We start from the raw sequence: 18,118 nt of genomic DNA, 5'->3' as shown, positions 1-18,118 counted from the left end.
CAGAAACAGTACCTCTTTGACCAGCTGTAGATGCCCATCTCACTGTTCATCTTAATTGCTGCTAAATATTTTAAAATATTTGATATGCACTTACTGGATCTGTCAACATTGCTCTCAGGTGGGATGAAAGAGCCAGCACTGCCAGACAGTTAAAAACAATGCCATTTATCAGCGAGTACCAGTAGTTCTTGGGAGGCAGCAGCATTACAAAAGTCACAACAAAGTCTGCATATAAAACCAGGAGCCAAGTTATGACAGCGCAAATCAATCCACATGCATCGTTAATAAACCAGATTCGACCCACTGGTTCCACATTGGCAGACGAGCATTCAAAGTCATCTTCAGAGCTCAGCAAAGGATGGTGGTCAACATCCCGGAATCGATGCCCTGTTGACTGCATGATCTGTCGGTCTCATCTATTGCAAAAGAGACACAAATAAAATAAATGCCAGCATTTACTACTTAAAATAGTAAGTTCAGTAATACGGAATGTAGCTCTTCAAGAAAAAGTTAAATAATGAACTTGAAATGTCTTGGATAATCATAAACTGCACTTACTCTGCACGGTTGAACTTCTGTCTTAAATTATAACTTCAGAAAATAAATATCATAACTAAGAGTGAGTCATACAGTGCGGAAACAGGTCCTTCAGTCCAACATGCCCATGCCGACCAAGATGCCCCATCTACATTAGTCCCACTTGCCCACATTAGGCCCATGCAAGTTAAATTACAATTCTTTTTGAATAACATAATGGACAGGACTTTTCTTACATCATCCTTCTGATGCAATTTAATTCCTCATTTCATTAGTACTTATTACATAGTCTCTGTGGAAGGGTCTTTTGACCGGAGGCGATGGCATTGTTCCTCTTTCCATCGATACTGCCTGGCCTGCTGACAGTTTAATTTGTCTTTGTCAGATGACTAATCAGACGAAGACAAATTAAACTGTCAGCAGGCCAGGCAGTATCTATGGAAAGAGAAACAATGCCATCGCCTCCGGTCTAAAGACCCTTCCCCAGAGGCTATGTGTGTTGGAAGGAACTGCAGATGCTAAGGGTCTCGACCCGAAACGTCACCCATTCCTTCTCTCCAGAGATGCTGCGTTCCACAGAGGCTATCTACCCTACTGAGATTTTCCTACATTTTCTGTTTTAGTTTCAAATTTCCAGTATTTGCAGTTTTCTGATTTTTACTGGTTCCAATTTAAAGTAGTTTTAATCAACAATTCAGGAACGCTTCCCTTTTCAAGCGAAACTATGATAATTCAACATAATCGCATCTTTAATGGTGCTGGACTGAAACATTTTCTGGACATGAATTTTATATTTATTTACACATCAACACTCTTTCAATATATATGCTGTATGCCACAAAGTAAATAAATATTCAAGTTAACCATGTAAGTTAAAAGGTGTGAGAATGGTCTCCAAGGCGAATAGCTGAGGTGCATTTTGACACAAGGGAAAAACCAGGATAAGTATTAGAACTTACTTAAAAATGGCATGTCTTTGGATTGATACAAATACATTGATAGATGCTCCTGAACACATCATCAGTGAGGTAACCTGGGGTCATTGGGTGTTTCGGGTCTTTCAACATCAGACACCCTCACCCAGGCGACCCAGCCGTGGTTGATCAGACCACGACGTGTTCAGGTGGCATTCGCTCCTCCCCATGGACCTCCTCTCCTGATCCAAGCCATCTCGAGGCCTTGTCTGCTGCCTCTGCAGTGTTCTTGATGGCCCTTCTCCTCGCCACTACGTTGATGCCCAGTGCACTCAAGGCTTTGTAGAGCGATTGCCCTGCAAAGCTTCTGCAGCCAACCTTGATGGGCATACACCTTGCCTTCCAGCCCATCTTCCTCTCGTGGGCCTCCTCCAGACGGTCCTCCCACGGCACTGTCAGTTCCAACAAGACGATGTTTTTTGTCGCCTCTGAGACCAGGAGGATATCTGGCCTCAGGGTGGTCGTGGCAATGTGCTGTGGGACTTCAGCTGTTTCATCAAGTCTATGGAAAGCTGCCAGTCCTGCACAGTCGCCAGGATTCCTGACAGATTCCTGGCTGCTGTGGTTCTTGGCAGCTGCACTCCGGCCTTCACGAGGTGATCATCTGGGTGGTGGGGCGTGCTCGTCTGCAGCTGCTGATTCCCATGCTGATGGCTTCTGAAATGGGTTTGAGAACCTGGTCGTGCCACCATGTGTACCGGCCCTGCCCAAGAACCTTTGGGCAACAGCTCAGGATGTGTTCCAACGTCCCCTTGCCTGAGCACTGCGGGCAATCTGGAGATTCCGCTTTGCCCCAGATGAAGAGGTTTGATGGGCTGGGCAGGACATCATACACTGCCTGGACCAGGAACTTGATGCGCTGTGGTTCAGCCTGCCAGAGCTCAGTCCATGCGACTTTTCAGTCCATGGTCTGCTCCCACCCTGTCCAGGCTCCCTGCTGCCTCAATCCAACTGCTCCGGTACACCTCTCCTTCTCCACCACTGCCCTCACTTCCTCCTGGACCAGCCTGCGCCTCTCCTTCCCCTTAGCCTTGTCAAACTGGGGAGATGGGAAGATTCCCAGGCCTGCTCTTCCCCGAGTCACTGCTCCCACCAGGACTCTGTGGCATATCTGGAGAGAACTGCTAAAAATAATTTCCACAGGGGTCCTCATACATAAGAGTTCTAAATTAACTGGTTTCTATTTGTACCAGATTAAGAAAATAAGCTGAAATCCAATTTTTACCCATTGTTTTAAGAATATTGAAGTATTATTAAAAAAGTCAAGGTGATTTCAAATCTTGAATTTGACATGTTTTTTTAAATAATTGATTTATTGCTCCGAACTGCTTTATATCCAATATTAGCACCTGCAACCCTCATGAAGATGATTACATGAGCCATAGTCCTTAACATTATGTCCGTGCATATTTTTAAAGTCCCAAATGATATAATTTTGATTTATTTGGACAAAGGTTCTGATTTAATGCTAAACTCTTGAGTTTTGTATTATATGGTCATATCTGTTATTTAATTTCCCTAAATAGCTTTACAATTGGCAAAGAATGGTACATCAAATTTAGTCATTATACTTGTTCCTACTATTTGGCAAAAGGAACATTAAAAATAACATCTTACCTAAATGTTTCAAGCTTTTCCATTAAGTGGCTTCTAAATCACAACCACTTTTCCAAATTATTCTGAAAACCTAAAGAAAACACACATTTCATTCAGTCATATTTTAGTTAAAATTGATGTGATTTCTTTTTACAAAATCTTGGATCCATTCAGAATATGAATCCCTATGTTCTTCAGAAAATGCTTTTAGTCATGAGATTTTCAAACATATCATAAAGGTTAATAGTTGGATACCAGCTGAGTTTCCCATTTTAAATATGTTCACAGGCAAAGAATGCTTTGTATGAGTAAAATAGAGTATATGGTATCGCTACATTTCATATATGCAATTTTTTGCATAAAGGGGATGTTGTGGTTTACATATGGGGACATGTTGCGTATTTATTGTGAAAATTGACAATGGTGTGACAAGAAACTGGTAATATTAGATAATATTGTGCGCATCTGATTGATGAGGTATGGAGGGAGTGATAATACTGATCAGGACAAGTGTTGATTACTTAGATTCTATTTCGATAAACATGTTTTTATCACTATCATAAGCACAAGTCCTGAAGGATATTGTCCATTTCATGTTCAAGATTTTAAGGAAAGAGTTGGTAGAAAAAATGTAGCCAAAAAGATTAACTCTGTTTTTCTCCCACACAGATACTGTGTGAACTGCTGAGTGATTCAAGCATGTTCTGTTTTTATATAACATTTTTTGGATTAATCCAAAAACTGAACACAGCACACAGACATAGTCCGACCACGTCTCTCTATCATTTGTGAGCAGTTTGAGAGTACGGGAGCTCATTTTTCTTCACACACAATATGCATAGTCTAATATCCAAACTATAAATTAACCTCCTGTATTCAAAATAAGTCTGGAAAGATCATCTTAAACCACATTTCCTTCCAGTTGACAAGGATATCCAATCACTGGGGAAAAAAAAGTTCAACTGCTGTAAAAGAATGTAAACTATTTTTCCCTCATGGGTAGAAATTAAATCTACAGAAGCAGAAAAATGGTTCTTGACCGACATCAGCTTGTTGCCACATAAACAGTAAAATCTGATTAAATATGGCTGCATTGAAACAACCAATTATTATACAAAAATGGTGAAATAATATTCTTCCATTGATCTTGCAAAGTTATTCTAATTTTAGTTATTTGTTGATAAACAGACAAGCAATTAGATTTTAAATCACATAAAAATCATCTTTGAGAAAATTGAGTATTGCTTATTAAAAAAGGAAGAGCATTTAATTTCAAATTACCAAGGAACAAATAATTAGCAACCATTTCTTTCATGTCAACTGTTGCTACCTACACCTTTGTTCATCTGCTGGTAAAATCCTCATCTATATTTCGTACCCCTCAAATTGATCACTCTAATGCACTGTTGACAACCTTCCTTATTCTACCCTTCGTAGAGTGGAGTGATTCAAGACTCTGTGGTGTGACAAACACACACCACGCTTCCTCTATTCATGTCGATGTGTATTTACTTTGTAAAATTTCCTTCTTGTTTTCACATCCTCCATGATTGTCCTTTTCTACCCCTGCAATAACTCCCAGTCCTTGAAGCCTGTGAGTTATTTGCACAAAAATAGTCTCTTTGCAAGTATAAACACTGGGATTTTGCTCTCCAAATGTCTCTTTTTGTCCAAGCTTCAGCCAATTGCCCTAATAACTTACATACTCACTGCCAAATTGTGTTTGTTTGGGCCTACAAAATGCTTTGGGCCAATCAGCTCCGTTAATGGCAGGGAACAAACGTGTAGCTGTTCTACTGAGCACTCTTGTTAAAATCCACACTAATGAATGAATCTGAGAATGAACGATTGGAACCGCACTAATTTTTGTTCCCAAAATCTGTTACACCAAATCAAGTCACCAAGCCCAAATGAAATTTAAATATTCCAGAAAATGTGGAGGAAATTGATAATGCTTAGTCATCCATGCCCAGCAGGAAGTAATATTGATTGTAATTCTTTTGAGCTTTGCAAGTACAAATGCTAACTCATATTCAATATAAGGTGGACAAAAATGCTGGAGAAACTCAGCGGGTGAGGCAGCATCTATGGAACAAAGGAATAGGTGATGTTTCGGGTTGAGACCCTTCTTTAGTCTGAATTCCTTTGCTCCATAGATGCTGCCTCACCCGCTGAGTTTCTCCAGCATTTTTGTCATACCTTCGATTTTTACAGTATCTGCTGTGCTTTCTTAATCATATTCAATCTACCACTGTTCCCCATTTAAAGTAATCTGTAATGCTTTTTAACAGAGCTGGATTAAGATTTACAGGATTACACAGATGAGAGTGACAATTCTTAGGGCTTTCTGTTTTATTCAACATTAAAGTTGTAATCACAGCTGGAAAGATAGATGGAATCAAAATTACTAATCATAAACAATATTCAGTTTAAGTAGACTACATAAAATTGATTGCATTTTATAGAGCATTTTTATCTAATCCTAAAAACGTTTTAACATTATAAAACTAATTTGTTGGCTCGTCACCCAGCAAGCAAGAGATATGCAGCTATATCTACGTAATTAGGAGCAAATCCACTTTTCAAACACAAGTTAAATGTTTAATGTTAGAAAATAGCTGATGGAACAGTTGGCTATAAGCCAACCGTCAAGGTTAGAAAATAAAATACGAATGTTGGTTTCTTAGGATTTTAGAGTTTAACGATACACTGAAGCTAGCAAAAAAAAGATGATTGGGTGAAAGACTGCCTCCCAAGATCTAAGGGACACCACTTTTTAGGTAAGGCTGGAGCAATTTACAAATTAAATCTGAGATTCATAAGCTATAGTGTGGTCTGATCAGACGTGCCTTTTTGTGCCGAAGGCAGGATTTGATATGGTCCATCTATTTGACCTGTGTCACCACAATAACAACCAGAGACAGGTCTGAATTGCATTAAGTGGCCATATTGTGCACCTTATTAGAACTGGCCATCATCTATAAGGCTGCTTGATGCTGAAGAACGTTTGCTATGGGATCTTGAGAGTTCCTTGTTTCAGATGGCAGTTTTGGTCCAGCATTTACTTCATTCAAGTAAAACCATCTGTTGGGGCACTCCGGGAGGTAAGGGCACTCCAGCGCTCATGCGCCGGCGCCTGACACCTGATGGCGAGGGTGGAGCCGCGGGCCCTGGCTGGAGCCTAGCATGGTGCCCGAGCTGGAGTGAGAGCCGAGCCCAGGACTTGGGATAGGGCTGTGACCGGGGCAGAGAAAGAAGCTGCCGCTGGAACCAAGGATGAGACTGGGTCCGTGGTCAGGAACGAGCCCGGTGATGAGATCGTAACCTGCACTACAGCCCAGGCGGCGGGCGAGCTGATGGCTGGAGTCCAAACCCAGGGCCGGGCCGAGTTCGAGAACCTGGCCGAGTTCCAGGCCCTGGCGCTGCTTTACGACCTGGGAAGGTCCTGGGGCAGGGAATGGGAAATGAGATGGGGTGGGGAGTGGGATGGTAGAGGTAGATAGGGGGGTGAAGAGGAGGAAGATGGAGAGGGGTGGAGGAGATGCCCCCTCCATATCTGCCCTCACAGCGCATTTTTTAACCATATAACCATACAACAATTACAGCACGGAAACAGGCCATCTCGGCTCTACAAGTCCGTGCCGAACAATTATTTTCCCTTACTCCCACCTGCCTGCACTCATACCATAACCCTCCATTCCCTTCTCATCCATATGCCTATCCAATTTATTTTTAAATGATACCAACGAACCTGCCTCCACCACTTCCACTGGAAGCTCATTCCACACCGCTACCACTCTCTGAGTAAAGAAGTTCCCCCTCATATTACCTCTAAACTTCTGTCCCTTAATTCTGAAGTCATGTCCTCTTGTTTGAATCTTCCCTATTCTCAAAGGGAAAAGCTTGTTCACATCAACTCTGTCTATCCCTCTCATCATTTTAAAGACCTCTATCAAGTCCCCCCTTAACCTTCTGCACTCCAGAGAATAAAGACCTAACTTATTCAACCTTTCTCTGTAACTTAGTTGTTGAAACCCAGGCAGTAAACATTCTAGTGCTGGAAATCTCGTCTGAAACTAGCTCTCTCATATTTTGTTGAGGAAATCCGTTTCCTCATGAATTAGGGTTTCGGCCCGAAACATTGTATTTCCATCGCTCCATAGATGCTGGTCTCACCGCTGAGTTTTCTCCAGCTTTTCTTGTAACAAGTAAATCTCCTAACTCTATTTTGTTGACATCCTTCCTATAATTGGGCGACCAGAATTGTACACCATACTCCAGATTTGGTCTCACCAATGCCTTGTACAATTTTAACATTACATCCCAACTTCTATACTCAATGCTCTGATTTATAAAGGCTAGCATGCCAAAAGCTTTCTTTACCACCCTATCTATATGAGATTCCACCTTCAAGGAACTATGCACGGTTATTCCCAGATCCCTCTGTTCAACTGCATTCTTCAATTCCCTACCATTTACCATGTACGTCCTATTTTGATTTGTCCTGCCAAGGTGTAGCACCTCACATTTATCAGCATTAAACTCCATCTGCCATCTTTCAGCGCATTCTTCCAAATGGCCTAAATCACTCTGTAGACTTTGGAAATCCTCTTCATTATCCACAACACCCCCTATCTTGGTATCATCTGCATACTTACTAATCCAATTTACTACACCTTCATCCAGATCATTGATGTACATGACAAACAACAAAGGACCCAACACAGATCCTTGAGGCACCCCACTAGTCACCTGCCTCCAACCCGACAAACAGCCATCCACCATTACCCTCTGGCGTCTCCCATTCAGCCACTGTTGAATCCATCTTGCTACTCCTGCATTTATACCCAACAGTTGAACCTTCTTAACCAACCTTCCATGAGGAACCTTGTCAAAGGCCTTATTAAAGTCCATATAGACAACATCCACTGCTTTACCCTCGTCAATTTCCCTAGTAACCTCTTCAGAAAATTCAAGAAGATTAGTCAAACATTTAGTCAAACGTTTAAGATTTCTAAACTTTGCTACCTTTTACAATATACCACCAATCGGAATGAAACGTGTTGCATTTGCAGCACAGGAGAACAGTGAGTAGGCGGTCAGAAAATCGTAGTGCTATCGCGTACCGTTTTTGCATAAATAGAAAAACCGCACAAACCAGAAGAGCTTCAGTTATGTATAGATGTCAAAGGTATTTCCAACCAACAAATTACGTCATCTTATTTTCTCAATTTAATTCCTGTAAATTATTCACCATTAAATCACACAGCCATCATACTGAACATCCAATGTTCATGTTGCCTTTGCTTGCAGCAACTAAACAGGCACTGTGCATTTCTGCGGTTAATCTATTTCAATCAATCATGCCCTGCACCATTAGATTGTTTGGAGAAGAATAAAATGCATGTCATTTAGTTTAGTTTTGAGATACAGTGTGGAAACAGGCCATTTGGTCCACGGAGTCCACGCCAACTAGTGGTCAGCCATACACTAGTTCTACCCTACACACAAGGGACAATTTACTGAAGCCAATTAACCTACAACATAAAATAGGCATAAAATGCTGGAGTAACTCAGCGGAACAGGCAGCATCTCTGGAGAGAAAGAATATGTGACGTTTCGGGTCTAGACCCTTCTTCAGACTCCTACATCTACAACTTACATGTCTTTGGAGTGTGGGAACAAACTAGAGCACCGGAGAAAACCCACACAGTCGCAAGGAGAATGCACAAACTCCATACAGGCAGCATCCGTATTCTGGATTAAACCGGGGTCTATGACGCTGCGAGGCAGCAACTCTACTGCTGCGCCACAGTGCCACCCTGTACAACTTTGCACCATAACTTATAATTCCACATCAGAGTCCTTAAAGTAGAACAGATTGGCGTTAAAATAGCACTGTAGTTAGGTAGGATCCTCAGATTAATAGTGTAATAAAAAGGAACTGCAGATGTTGATTTATACCAAAGATAGACACAAAATGCCGAGTAACCCAGCGGGTCAGGCAGCATCTCTGGAGAAAATTGATAAACAATAGGTGCAGTAGGCCAATCGGCCATTCGAGCCATTCAATGTGATCATGGCTGATCATCTACAATCAGTACCCCGTTCGTTTTGGGGCGGGACTCTTCTTCAGTGAGGATTCAGAGGTTCCTGTACGTAAACATCTTTACCTGTCCTTGGCCCATTACAAAGATGCAATTTGGAAGGCGGTGCCTCCATCTACATCTACAACATTCATTAATTTGGGCTGAATGTGACTCCATGCCAACAAATAAGGTTCAGTTTCATATAGAGTTATTTATTGACCTAAAGAGAAGCAAGATTAAGTTCAGAATGTGGGCATCAGTCTGTCTGTTCTGCAGTTGGACTCACCATAGAGTCTGGTGGTAGTGCAGTAACTTGCTGAAAAGTGCCTGGATACACTATCCATCGAGCTTTCAGCTCCATGCCAGGAAAGGCTGGCATTTGGACAGCCACACATCGTTTGAAAGGAGATGCAAAATCCTGCACATGAAGATACAATTTAGCCTGATTTTAATGTTTTAATTATATGCCAGTATTTTAACGTTGCCACAAAATGTAGATTGTAGTAATCGTTTTAATCATTTAAAAAGTAGTTGACTAAAATAGCCTTAATTATAAAAATAAGTATTAAAAAAAGTGTTTAAAAGCCTTGGAGGACAGATGTTAAAAGCTGCCAGGGTATTCTGGGCACAACTTCCAAAGCTCACTCTCTCCTCAGATCCTGCTCTGACTTATATTGTTGTCAGGTTACAGAGCGCAAACAAAATCACAGGAAGGTGGGAACTGCAAGTGGCCAGTTCAAGCAATAAGTCAATTGTGGGATAACCTGGCTCCATGTAATGCACAATGTCTTTGCTCCTCCATTCAAAAGAAGCTGTGTTCATCAAAGACCATACATTTTAAACTGTTATTAGTTATAATCATTATCTTCTATCAATTGGAGTTTAATCTTTGGCAAAGAAACTTAGCGTTTTTAATTATATTTGTTAAACTTCAGGAATTGGATAACTCATTCATTAAGTTGTTGTCTACTTTCTGGGATTTTTTGACCTGGAACCTCCCGAGTGTCTTGAATACAGATTGGAACAACATTTTTATATTGTGCTAGCAAGTGCCAATTGCATTACAAGCCAGCTGATATGATGTTTATTTTATGTGGCTGTACCTTGTTATTCTGCTTCGAGCTAATAAAGTACAACAGTAAATGAAAGCAAAGGTCACTGGCTTCATTATTTCATTTGGAGAATTCAGTTTGGAATGCAATTATTAATTTTGGGCCAAATTAACAATAACATTGTAGATGACATGTGCATGTACCTTTAATATAGTGACCTCACCACTACTAACCACTCCCCATATCAGAAGTATAATTGCAACCTCCCCACCCATTGATCTCTCTCTAGCTCCTGTGACAGACCACGTACAGCTAGGGCAGTAACGTTTGTGTATTATCAATAAATAGTAGTAAAGACACAGTGTGTTGATGACTCCTCTTTACAAACATTCAGAAGTTAAAAGAACATCATTTGCTTAAAGAAGAGTCACGGCCTGAAATATCACTTATCCGTATTCTCCAGAGTTACTTCTGCACTTTGTGTCTTTTTTTGCATAAGATTAATATCTATTAAAGATTAAGCATTTTAAGATATTCTTATAGGTAACTGGCAACTTGCAGGTATCGGGCAACAGAACCATCCTCACTCACCAGCTAGAAAGCGGTCCTGACCTCTAATCTACCTTATTGGAGACCTTCGAACTATCTTTAATTGGACTTTATTTTGCATTATGCGTTATACCTCAGCACACGTGACAATAAACTAAACTAAAGGGTGTAAAATATTTTATGACTTTTTAAATCTTTTAAATGATGAGAGTAAGTTGCACTTACTCCCATCTTCACCACGTGCTTCGAGAGGCTGGTCCTGGCACACCTGAAAGGCTGTCTACCTCCCACACTGGACCCCTATCAGTTCGCCTACCGCAAGAACAGGATCTCAACGGCACTCCACTCCGCCCTCTCCCACCTCGACAACAGAGACACCAATGTGAGAATGCTGTTCATCGATTACAGCTCAGCATTTAACACCATTATCCCCTCAAAACTGATCACCAAACTCAGCGACCTGGGCATCGACCCCTCCCTCTGCAACTGGATACTGGACTTTCTAAATAACAGACCCCAGTCTGTTAGGTCAGCCAACCACACCTCTTCAACCCTCACCCTGAACACCGGCGTACCACAGGGCTGTGTGCTGAGCCCCCTCCTCTACTCCCTCTTCACCTACGACTGCACACCTGTATATGGTACTAACACCATCATCAAGTATGCAGATGATACAACGGTGATTGGCCTCATCAGCGACAACGATGAGTCGGCTTATAGGGAGGAGGTCCAGCTCCTAGCAGCATGGTGCGCTGACAACAACCTGGCCCTTAACTCCAAGAAGACCAGGGAGCTCATTGTGGACTTCAGAAGGTCTAGGGGCAGCAAGCACACCCCCATCCATATTAACGGGACGGAGGTGGAACGTGTTTCCAACTTCAGGTTTCTGGGGGTCAACGTCTCTGATGGCCTCTCTTTGTCCCACAATACCTCAACACTGGTCAAGAAGGCTCACCAGCGTCTCTTCTTCCTGAGGAGACTAAAGAAGGTCCATCTGTCTCCTCAGATTCTGGTGAACTTCTACCGCTGCACCATCGAGAGCATCCTTACCAACTGTATCACAGTATGGTATGGCAACTGCTCTGTCTCTGACCGGAAAGCACTGCAGAGGGTGGTGAAAACTGCCCAACGCATCACCGGTTCCTCACTCCCCTCCATTGAGTCTGTCCAAAGCAAGCGATGTCTGCGAAGGGCGCGCAGCATCGTCAAGGACTGCTCTCACCCCAGCCACAGACTGTTTACTCCTCCTCCCATCCGGACCAGCAGGTTCAGGAACAGCTTCTTCCCTGCGGCTGTTACACTACTTAACTCTGCACCTTGATGATTGCCAGTCACCCCCCCCCCCCCCCCGGACACTCCTTCCCCCAGAAAAATTGCACTACTACTAATGTTGTATATATATATATATATATATATTTTACTGCTCATTATTCTATGTTCGCTCTTTTGGGTGAGATGCTAACTGCATTTAGTTGTCTCTGTATTGTACACTGCACAATGACAATAAAAATTGAATCTGAATCTGAATCTAATCATTTGAAAGTATAGATATTTGTAAGACATCCCAGCATGAATAAAGTTTGTAGGAAAGAACTGCAGATGCTGGTTTAAATCGAAGATAGACAAAAAATGCTGGAGTAACTCAGTGGGACAGGCAGCATCTCTGGAGAAGGAATGGGTCGGGTCAAGACTCTTCAGACTGACGCTTCTTCAGAACTTTATTTAGACAAATAAAGTTAAATATATATCTAATATTAAATATATTTTGTTCATTGTGACTTGATTTGCTACAGTCTAAAAGAAGTAAAGGTAGGAGGTAGAGTCGTCGTACAAAAGGATGTGCAATGTCAATGGCATTATACATCAGGTTATATTATTTTATGTAGCAACATCTTACGATGGATATTGAATTATTTTGCAACTGAAGAGAAGCTGCATTTGTTCAAGCTATTAAATACAACTATTCACTAAATAAAACTGAAGGATGCTGACAGTTTAATTATTTAGTTTGGAGAAATCTGGCTTGATACAATTCTCTCTCATGATTACTCATGAATACTCATGATTCAGGACTCACTAATGTGCTTGTCTTCTTTTACATCAAGTTTTAGTTTTTGAAATACAGCATGGAAACAGGCCCTTTTGCCCACCGAGTACATGCCGATCATCGATCACTGTTCAAACTAGTTCAATGTTAACCCAACCTCGCAACCAATCCCTATAACATTAGGGGCAATTTACAACAAACAATTATCCTACAAACCGGCATGTGCTTGAGATGTGGGAGGAAACCAGAGCACCCAGAGGATACCCACAGTCACAGGGAATGCGTGCAAACTCCGCACAGACAGCTCCCAATGTCGGGATCGAACACTGGACTCTGGCACTGTGAGGCAGCAGCTCCACCTACATTCTGAAATTTTCGCTCAAGTAGATGCACAGTGTGTAGGATCCACTCTTCAGTGAGACAATGAAACTGCCTTCAACTGATGTTGTGAATTGAGAATAATCCATAACTATTCCTATTCATGATGTAATTGAAGAACAAGTTATAATATTGAAGATAGTCACAAAATGCTGGAGTAACTCAGTGGGACAGGCAGTATCTCTGGAAAGAAGGAATGGTTGACGTTTCAGGTTGAGACCCTTCTTCAGTCAGGTTTAAATCAGCATCTGCAGTTCTGTGATACAAGATATATTATTGCATTGGCAGTTTCTTTTATTAGATATAACAGAATTATTACACTATGGTAGATTATTTTATTTGGTATATATAACAGAATTGTGCCATGTGGCAGTTGTACAAGCTCCTTTAAAAATAAGATGTACTGTATTACTCGGCCCTGGTACAAGTTGCGACATAACAAATTTATTGCCTATATTGCTTTGTCATGCAATTAAATAATAATACTATACTACAATCAGTGCTCACCTAAAGGGCATCATGTTTGGTCACCAAATTGAAATAAATATAGATTGGCCTTGGTGGGAAACAGTCCACATGCACAATAATATCAAGGGTCTAATAATGAAGACAAGTAACAATAACTTGACAAAAACACTTTTGAAAATAGAAAGCTATGCAGGGGCCTAATCAGGCTATTTTAATGAGTCTTTAGACAATTCAATAGTGGATAAAGATAAATTATTTATTCTAGCGGGACTCTGCAGAAAAAGTACCAACCTTTAAAAAAGTACAGAAACAATTGTGGACCATACAAATAAAAAAAATCTGAAACTTGTTTCTCAGAAACAATGTAAATATTCGGTCAAATGACACCATTAGAGTTATCAACATTTTTTCGGTATAAAATTTATAAGAAGATATGGAACTAAGATAAGTGAAGAGAGTTGAAAGATCAATAAAAATCAAACAAAATAGCATAAAAGGCACGAGGGGCAGAACTATCTCGTTTCCACGAGAATACGAAACAGAAAATTCAACAAGTCCGAAAGCTTTTTCCAATATCACATATCAAATTAGTTATCTTAGAAAAATTATACTCAATCCTTTCTCCTCTCCACTTCTCATTTAAAACAATGGCACCTTCGTCACTTAGGTCTGAATAGTTCCTGCGGCAGTTTTTCTTTAGGTAGACAAAAGTGCTGGAGAAAATCAGTGGGTGCAGCAGCATCTATGGAGCCTTTGCTCCATAAATGCTGCTGCACCCACTGAGTTTCTCCAGCACTTTTGTCTACCTTCGATTTTCCAGCATCTGCAGTTCCTTTTTAAGCTGTTTTTCTTTACCTTTGGACCCATCTTGGAGACCACACATTTCACTGTACCAATTAGTACATGTGACAAATAACTGTATCTTGTATCTTTACCAGCTATAGACACAAGAAGCTGGAGTAACTCAACCGGACAGGCAGTATCTTTGGTGAGAAGAATTGGGTGACGTTTTTCGTGTCGAGACTCTTCTTCAGACTGACATCAGGGGAGAGAGAGATGCATAGATAAGGAAGTGTGAAGGTGTGAAAACTTGGCAAAGGGAATGGAAGGTAGACAAAAATGCTGCAGAAACTCAGCGGGTGAGGCAGCATCTATGGAGTGAAGGACATAGGCAACGTTTCGGGCCGAAACCCTTCTTCAGACTGATATGAGGGTGGGGGTCGGGAAGAAGAAAGGAAGAGGAGGAGCCAGAGGGCTAGAGGGAGAGCTGAGAAGGGGAGGAGACAGTAAGGACTACCTGAAATTAGAGAAGTCAATGTTCATACCGCTGGGGTACAAACTGGAGTGGATATCAAGGAAAATGTAGAATAGATCATTGTTAGCTGGGAAAAGGTAACAACAAAGCAAACAGAGATAAAATGTAGTCGGAGATAGTAAGACTGGTCTGAGAACTGGGAAGGGAGTGGGATGGAGAGGGAAGGAAAGCAAGGGTTACTTGAAGTTAGAGATGTGAATGTTCATACCGCTGGGTGTAAGCTGCCCAAGCGAAATATGAGGTGCTGTTTTTCCAATTTGCCCAATTTAACAGTTATAAATATTCCTGGAATTGAAGACTAGAAGAACATATCTAAACTTGATAGTCATTATTGTAAGTAAAAAATCAAAAATACTGCATTATTACTGTAGAAATTATGTCTAACTTCATATAGCATAAATTTGAAGATGCAAAATGTATCTCCTGTTTCTCAACTATGCGTGTAATATAGTTATTGTTTTTGCTTGCGTGAATGAAAATACATCACTCTTAAGCAGATGTGCTTCAAATGTTATGCGACATACTTGTATGATAGTCCAAATTCATCTACTCAAATTGCTCCCACTTCTACTGCCATCAATGACTCACTTGTATTTTACCCCCATGTTAGACAGCTCCAGATAATTGCAGAAGATAAAGCTGAATTCTGAATGACCATCATTTATAATTGTACTGCAGGTAGTTATCACTGTTCAAGCATACAAAATTATGCTGTAATATGACTTTAATGTAATTGAGCAATTAATGTCAAGCCACGAGTGGTTTATAAATGTCACCTACAGAGAATTACAGACTTTACAATACCAAAATAAGCCACTCAGACTAACCAGTCTGCCTTCATGTTTATGAATCACATGTGCTGCAAGTCAAATCCCATGTCCTCACTCTTTCCTGATGCAGTAACACAGGTCCACCACCAATTTTCTGGTAACTGGTAGTATGACTCCTCCTTTAATCCAGCCAAAATTATCAGTGCACTAGAAATCCCCACAGGATGATCCCAAAAATGTCCCCTGGGTATCTCGACCTCATCGGGACTTCCGCGCTGATCAGCAGGTTGAATTTTCCCCGTACGGCCGGGATTCTGGTGCTGTAGCCCAGCCGGAGCTGGCAAGTAGGTTCTCACAGCTGACTACTGCGGCCAACCAGCAGGTCGAATTTGCCATCTGCGTCCAGGGCTCTGGAACTCCAGCCCAGCGGAGACAGCAGATTCATTCCCATAGTTGTCTTCCACAGCCGACTTTGCCGACCGCTTCCTCGGCCTTTCAAGGCCCTGAGGTTTGTTGGTCCAGCAAAACGGATGGACTCGGAGGGGCGAAGGGTCTGTTTCCATCCTGTATTTCTAAACCTCCTGACTTAGAAAGACCTTGAATTAAGTAAATGTCCACAAATTACAGCCAACAATATTATGAACAGCATTGCAAGTATTTCTTAGGAAGGGCTAAACTATAGAAGGCTTTGGAATTTGAAAGTTAATGCTTTGGAATTTTCCAATCCTTCCAATAGGCATTGCTTGGATTGTAGGACCGACTGATTGACAATTTACTGGAAAATACAATGGTAATTAAGTTATTCTCAAAATCACTGGTTTTGTGAATTTTATGAGAATAATGTCAAAAAGGATCAACCCAGCTGAGAGAAAATTCCACGACAAAATATCCTGTTTTGAAGATCAATTGGCAGAATGCAAAGGGACTTTAATACCTGACAACCAAGTCCTACTGCATCTTCATACTCAGATGCCAATGCCATCTGCTTACATCAAATGTGTAGTTCCATTAAGAGTAATTTTGGTAATAGGCAACATATCAGATTAAAACATATGGGATATGGAGCAACAATAAGTAAATCAAATTCAAAACTAAAGTTTTCGTCACTAAAAAGTGAGCAAAACCTAGCTGTGAGATACCAGCAATATCTCAAGTCAAGTCAAGAGAGTTTATTGTCATGTGTCCCAGATAGGACAATCTGCTGTGCCAGATTGCTATCAAATCTTAAATGAATTAAATCATTCTCTTGGAACTTACAGCTGCTTAAATCTTCCCTGCCAGCACTACACCTGATGATTATTGGCTCAATGAATCCAGGAATTAAGCGAGCTTTCAATTATGAAGTGCCTATCATGACCTCAGAATATCTTTGAGAACCAAACAGTTGATAAAATAGTCGCAGTACAGAGGCACAGGAACCAATATTAACTCAGAATGGTTGACAAGAGCAATTAGACCAGCATTCAATTTCTTCATCTTAAAGATGCCACCATCATCTGGCATGCTATTACAAGACTCCAGGGTATTTGTATGGAGGCAGCCTGTGATTTTCTTAAAAATTAGAGCATCGAGTAAGCCAAGGGTGATATTGAGTCAATGCATGGTAGCTACATCATCCTATGTTCATAAAGTTTTCATAAGATGAAATCATAAATTTATGCAAAGAAAAAGTGTACTCCACTCCAGCCAAAAAAACCCCCAAGAGTTACTGAATAGGAAGGTCCTTTTGTATAAACTCTTCACTCTTTTGAAGGGGGAGTCCTCGTGGAGATTGACATTATGGCAGAGATTCACATAATTAAAAAGAATCATTACCTGAAGACCCCAGAGAATTTTATCAAGAAAGGAACACGTTCCACAAAATCACTGCTGGTTTGGTGTTTTAATAAATGTAGTTACAGTTGCTCAATTTCAAATATATCACAAGCTGCCTTTATTGACATAAAGGACATGAAACATTGGCAAAATTCCTATAGACCTGTTATGATTCTGCATAAACACCCCAACAGCAAATAAGGTATTTTAAACTTAAATCACTGGAATATTACTCTCTCCGTCGCACTAAAGAAACCACACTATACAAAACTGATACATTAAACATACATCTAAAATAAAATAAAATTCATGAAACTAATCAATCTAATTTCCTTTCCTCTTTCCTTGCCTCATTGCTCCTTCGCTGCAGAGTTCTAAAGTGCACAATGATAATTTACAGTGCCACATCAAAACGCACAACAGGAGCAGGATTTTAACAGTGTCTCATTAGTGATTCATAAAATGAAACATATAAATTAAAAATACTGTGTCACTGCTTTTGAAAGCAATTTCCTTAGTTTTATGCAC

At 40.8% G+C, this 18,118-nt stretch overlaps 1 protein-coding gene across 3 annotated transcripts in view; it reads right to left on the bottom strand.

Moving 5' to 3' along the window:
- Window positions 1-18,118, bottom strand: part of zdhhc7 (zinc finger DHHC-type palmitoyltransferase 7) — a 63,448-nt gene that overhangs the window by 30,134 nt on the left and 15,196 nt on the right. For 2 of the 3 annotated variants that reach the window (XM_055648912.1, XM_055648911.1), the window contains 2 exons: window positions 3,129-3,198; window positions 95-416 (listed from right to left, as the gene is read on the bottom strand). In XM_055648912.1, the coding sequence (XP_055504887.1) occupies window positions 95-400 (306 nt within the window). In that variant the 5' untranslated portion in view covers window positions 401-416; window positions 3,129-3,198. The remainder of the gene's footprint in view (window positions 1-94; window positions 417-3,128; window positions 3,199-18,118) is intronic. The other variant, XM_055648913.1, reaches the window with a different exon arrangement.

This window comes from Leucoraja erinacea, chromosome 17 (assembly GCF_028641065.1).
Source record: "Leucoraja erinacea ecotype New England chromosome 17, Leri_hhj_1, whole genome shotgun sequence".
NCBI lineage: Eukaryota > Metazoa > Chordata > Chondrichthyes > Rajiformes > Rajidae > Leucoraja > Leucoraja erinaceus.
This window is presented reverse-complemented; position numbering and strand designations above follow the sequence as displayed.